This window comes from Alosa pseudoharengus, unplaced genomic scaffold (genome assembly GCF_046254945.1).
Source record: "Alosa pseudoharengus isolate Yale_2024_CS ecotype anadromous, Long Island Sound unplaced genomic scaffold, YU_APseudo_1.1 YU_APseudo_1.1_scf_20, whole genome shotgun sequence".
Lineage (NCBI taxonomy): Eukaryota > Metazoa > Chordata > Actinopteri > Clupeiformes > Clupeidae > Alosa > Alosa pseudoharengus.
This window is the reverse complement of record NW_027468664.1, coordinates 19,174,984-19,179,233: the sequence shown is the minus strand read 5'-3', so window position 1 is coordinate 19,179,233 and position 4,250 is coordinate 19,174,984. Positions and strand designations below refer to the sequence as shown.

At 37.1% G+C, this 4,250-nt stretch overlaps 1 protein-coding gene across 1 annotated transcript; it reads right to left on the bottom strand.

Moving 5' to 3' along the window:
* Positions 1-707: 707 nt before the first annotated feature.
* On the bottom strand, positions 708-2,342 carry LOC143136460 (fish-egg lectin-like). The gene is made up of 4 exons (XM_076297183.1): positions 2,117-2,342; positions 1,455-1,672; positions 1,045-1,172; positions 708-843 (listed from the first exon to the last, which is right to left on the bottom strand). The coding sequence occupies exons 1-4, from the start codon at positions 2,340-2,342 to the stop codon at positions 708-710; spliced, it is 708 nt and encodes a 235-aa protein (XP_076153298.1).
* Positions 2,343-4,250: the final 1,908 nt, after the last annotated feature.

Genomic DNA, 4,250 nt, shown 5'->3' with positions numbered 1-4,250 from the left:
AAGGGGTTGCTCTCTGTTACATTCTGTGACATGTTTTATGTTAAGGGTAATCGCAAATTCAAATAATTGAGCTTAAAAATGTAATAGAGTGGAAGATAAAAACATATTTCATGTATAATTTGTGCGACAATAACACCACTATAACTATTTTTTTTTATTATAATGTTTTGTTTTATTATAAAAAATATTATGTGATACAGAGACAATACAATACAATACAAAATACAGACATTCTGTACAGCAAAGCTGCCCATCCTCTAGAATTAATCATCAGTTTTTCACAAAATGATGTGCATGAAGGGTGGTGTGCTTATACATGAGCATAGCTCATAAGGCAGCATTTGACCAAGACAAAAAATAAATAAAACATTCAAACTGTAAAAAAATATTTGTTTTGCAACATTGTGGAATGTTTTACCAACAAAAATCTTTAATATGTTCCATTTGTTCCTGAGCAAAAGCTTTTAAGGAAATCATTTGTCATAATTTTGTATCACTTTCTAACCACTAAAGCTGGATTTATGCATGTTGCAGACTCTTATTACTCTTATATACATTGTCTGAATGGTAAAATGGTACAGATTAAAAAATTATCACAAATTATTAATATTGAAGCATCCATGATACTCAGTGTCTCAGTGTACAATACTTTCAAAACAATGAATCTGAAAAAAGTGCAAATGCCTTTGAAAATGCCTTTGACCACATTACACACAATCCAAAATGGTCCCATCTTGACGAATGGCCCATAGATGACCCAAGTCATAGGACACATGTTTGTATCTGCCACCCCCGACTGGAGTCCACAGTGTCCCTGTGGGGTTGCATGCTGTCACACCCTCCCTGTAGCCGAAATGATGGATAAATAGGGTTTCATGATTTGATCAGTCTAAATGTTTTAATGGTCCCACCATTAACAATGCAATTCATTAAGAGTGTTCTTCTTATAGATGGAAGTATAACACAACATAATATAATATAATTGCCAAAAGCTTGAAAATCGTTATATAAATATAACATGATATAACAAAGGAAGCTGCATACCTCCGGTAGATGTTGCCTGCTGAGTTGACTCCATAAACGCTTCCATCTGATCCCACCTCTATCATGGACAAGGAGCCTGGAACATGTGTCCAACTCATGGTTCCCCCACAGCCTGCAGGGCTTACACCCTAGGACACCGCAAAAGTGCACAGGATTAGTCCATGATTATACATTATTGTTTATCCAATAAAGCCTCCTTCGTTTAAAAGTAGTCATCTACTAAGTTACTGTATATAAGGTCTGACATTTTACGTTTAGGTTTTTATTATACTGGCATCACATAAATTGGCTATCAAAATATTTTGGCTCAACCATGCCAAAAGCTTCCCTTTAATTTCTTATTGAATTGTATTGAATGACCATTGTGTATGATAATGTGCTATATAAATACATTTACATTACAAAATCACCTTCATCATGTAGATAGAATTGTGTGCATTAACACCCCAGCAGCCAATTGGGCCACAACTGTAGTATTTTAGACGTCCAGGGATGTTCAGCCAAGGTGTGGGGCTGCCTGCTCCTTTGAATCCAACTGTTGCGTCCTTCCCAAGGCAATAAATATGGTCTGCCCTATTGACACCTGAAATGATCTGGTCTCCTCCAGCATCGATCTGTTTAAGGGACCCTAGCCAGAAGACATAACACACAATTTTCACTTAATTTATTTATGTTTGGCACAACTGCTGACAATACCACCCAATAAAGCAGGGGTAATGAGTCAACATTTTGGTCAACAACTAGCAATTGAACTACTGAAAAGTCATCCTAAATCCATACAAATACTAACAACTTGCTCACATCTTTTGGTGATATAATCGGCTATATCATGCTGTGAACATTTTGTTATATTATTGGATGATCCAACCTGAACCCCAGCCTAGGTAACTAATTCATTGGAATGACTCAAATGCACTTACTGTACATGCATTCACTCACATACAGTACATACTGTACACACAAAGACCAAATAAATTCATCTTTACTCATGTTCAAAACAAAAGAGCATACAGTGCTGTCACATCATACTATCATATCATCATATAATCATATCATCATGGCAAGACTATACCTGGAACCTTGGTCCAATTTCCAGACACCAGCTTGAAGATTTCATCGCTGGGGTTGATTCCCCAGATCCCAGCAGATCCCACACTGACATGTTTGAGCACTCCGGGCAGGTTGTTCCATGCATTGTGCTCCAGACTGTAGATCAGATTGCTGTCGGATACCCCAACCACTTGGCCAGCCCCGGCATCAATCTGTTTCAACCGGCCCGGAACTACTCTGCACACCATTGCTGTGTGAAAACAAAAGCTTTTGCACTAAGTCATTTTTTCAAGAATCACGTTTGTTCAAAGTGGCATATAGTGCTGGCAAGGCCGCAGTACTTTCTCTAAATATGGCCTTGATATTGCTTGTGACTACCAGTGGCTGCCATACTGCACACAATAAGACCTCAAGACACCATCAAAGGTGTCGTGTCTGTTACACTGGTGTGACAGGAATTTTGGACAATGAACGTTCTAAAGAATATCTGGGTTCATTGAATTCAACCAAAGCAAACAGAATTTTAGAACCTTGGATTGTTGCAGAATGAAATATTCTGTTAGAATGTTCTAAAACCCACACCTTTAAAGTTTAACACCATCTCACAATCAAAACATTTTGTTGTCCGAATGATTTTGATTATTAATACAGAGTAAACACATCACACATATGTTTGGGTCTGTTGGGTTACCTACCCAGACAGGAGAGCTGGTAGATGCAGAGGAGCAGGAAGATTATGTTGGTTCTCATGGCTGTAATGATGGCTTCTGATTTTCAATACACTGTCACTGATAATGTGGTGACTGCTCTTATATACTCTATCTCTTCGAGTGGAAATTTACCCACATACTCTATTGTTGTCTATATTTTCTTACTCATGTGAATTCAGTCCCTGTTATCGATTAACAGAGAGCCTAATATAAGCACTGATAGTGAATTATTGCTGTTTGTTTACTTCCCTGTTAAGACTTGAGTTGTATCAAAAGAGTAAAGCCAATTGTCAAAAATTACAAATTAACACATAGATTACTTATCAATTTTCCTGCTTTTTCTCTAATCTAAATTAGTAGCATTGACTGCTGTTTGCAATGTTGATGCACGTGAGTTGGCATCAAACCCATAAAGCTCACTACCCAAAAGTTACAAATTAACCTATATAGACTACCCATCAGTTTTGTTTTGATCAACTCCTATCCTATTCATCAATTAATGACCTTCTAAATACATGTCAACATGGAGAACTAAAGCTATTGATGTAAAATCCATTTCTGTATCATCTCACACATTACATTTTCACTAAAAAATCATAAAGTCATGATCATCTTTGATGGTATCTTTGATCTTGAAGCAGAACCGGTTCTGTATGTGCCCCTTCCTCAGTCTTCTGGACTTTTCAGGTTTGAATCTCATCCTTGCCCACTCAGTGAGCTTGACCAAGTCCTCCAAGATCCATCTAACTTCAGGCACTGATTTCGCCATGATGGTGAGGTCATCCATGAACGCTCTTACAGGTACTTGTTGGATGCCGGTCGCTTGCACTGCACCCCGACACAACTTCTCTGTTGAGAGAAAAAAAAAAAAATATTGTTGCATACATTTCCTCAGTCATATGAGATCAGTCCCTGTTATTGATTAACGGAGAGCCTAATATAAGAACTGATAGTGATTATGTCCTTGAATTCTTACTGCGGTTTGTTTACTTCACTCTTGAGACTTGAGTTGGTGTCAAAACAGTAACGGCCATTGTCAGAAGTTACAAATTAACCCATAGATTACTAATCAGTTTTCCTGTTTTTTTTCTTTGATCTAAATTAGTATTGGCTGCTGTTTCCTTATGTTGCTGCACGTAAATTGGCATCAAAACTCACGATCCAAAAATAAAGCTCACTATCCAAAAGTTACAAATTAACCCACAGATTACCCATCAGTTTTGCTTTTATCAACTCCTATCAAAATCAGCTCATCAATGAATAGCCTTCTTAATACACATCTGAACTATTGATTTAAACACCATTTCTGTATCATCTCACACTATTATATTTTCACAAAAAATTTATTGTTTTATGTTTAGCTGGACAGCAATTAACTCCAAAAGGAACCATGCATGTATTCACAGAGCACATATAAAAAACTGATCTTTGTATTGGCTATAGAGT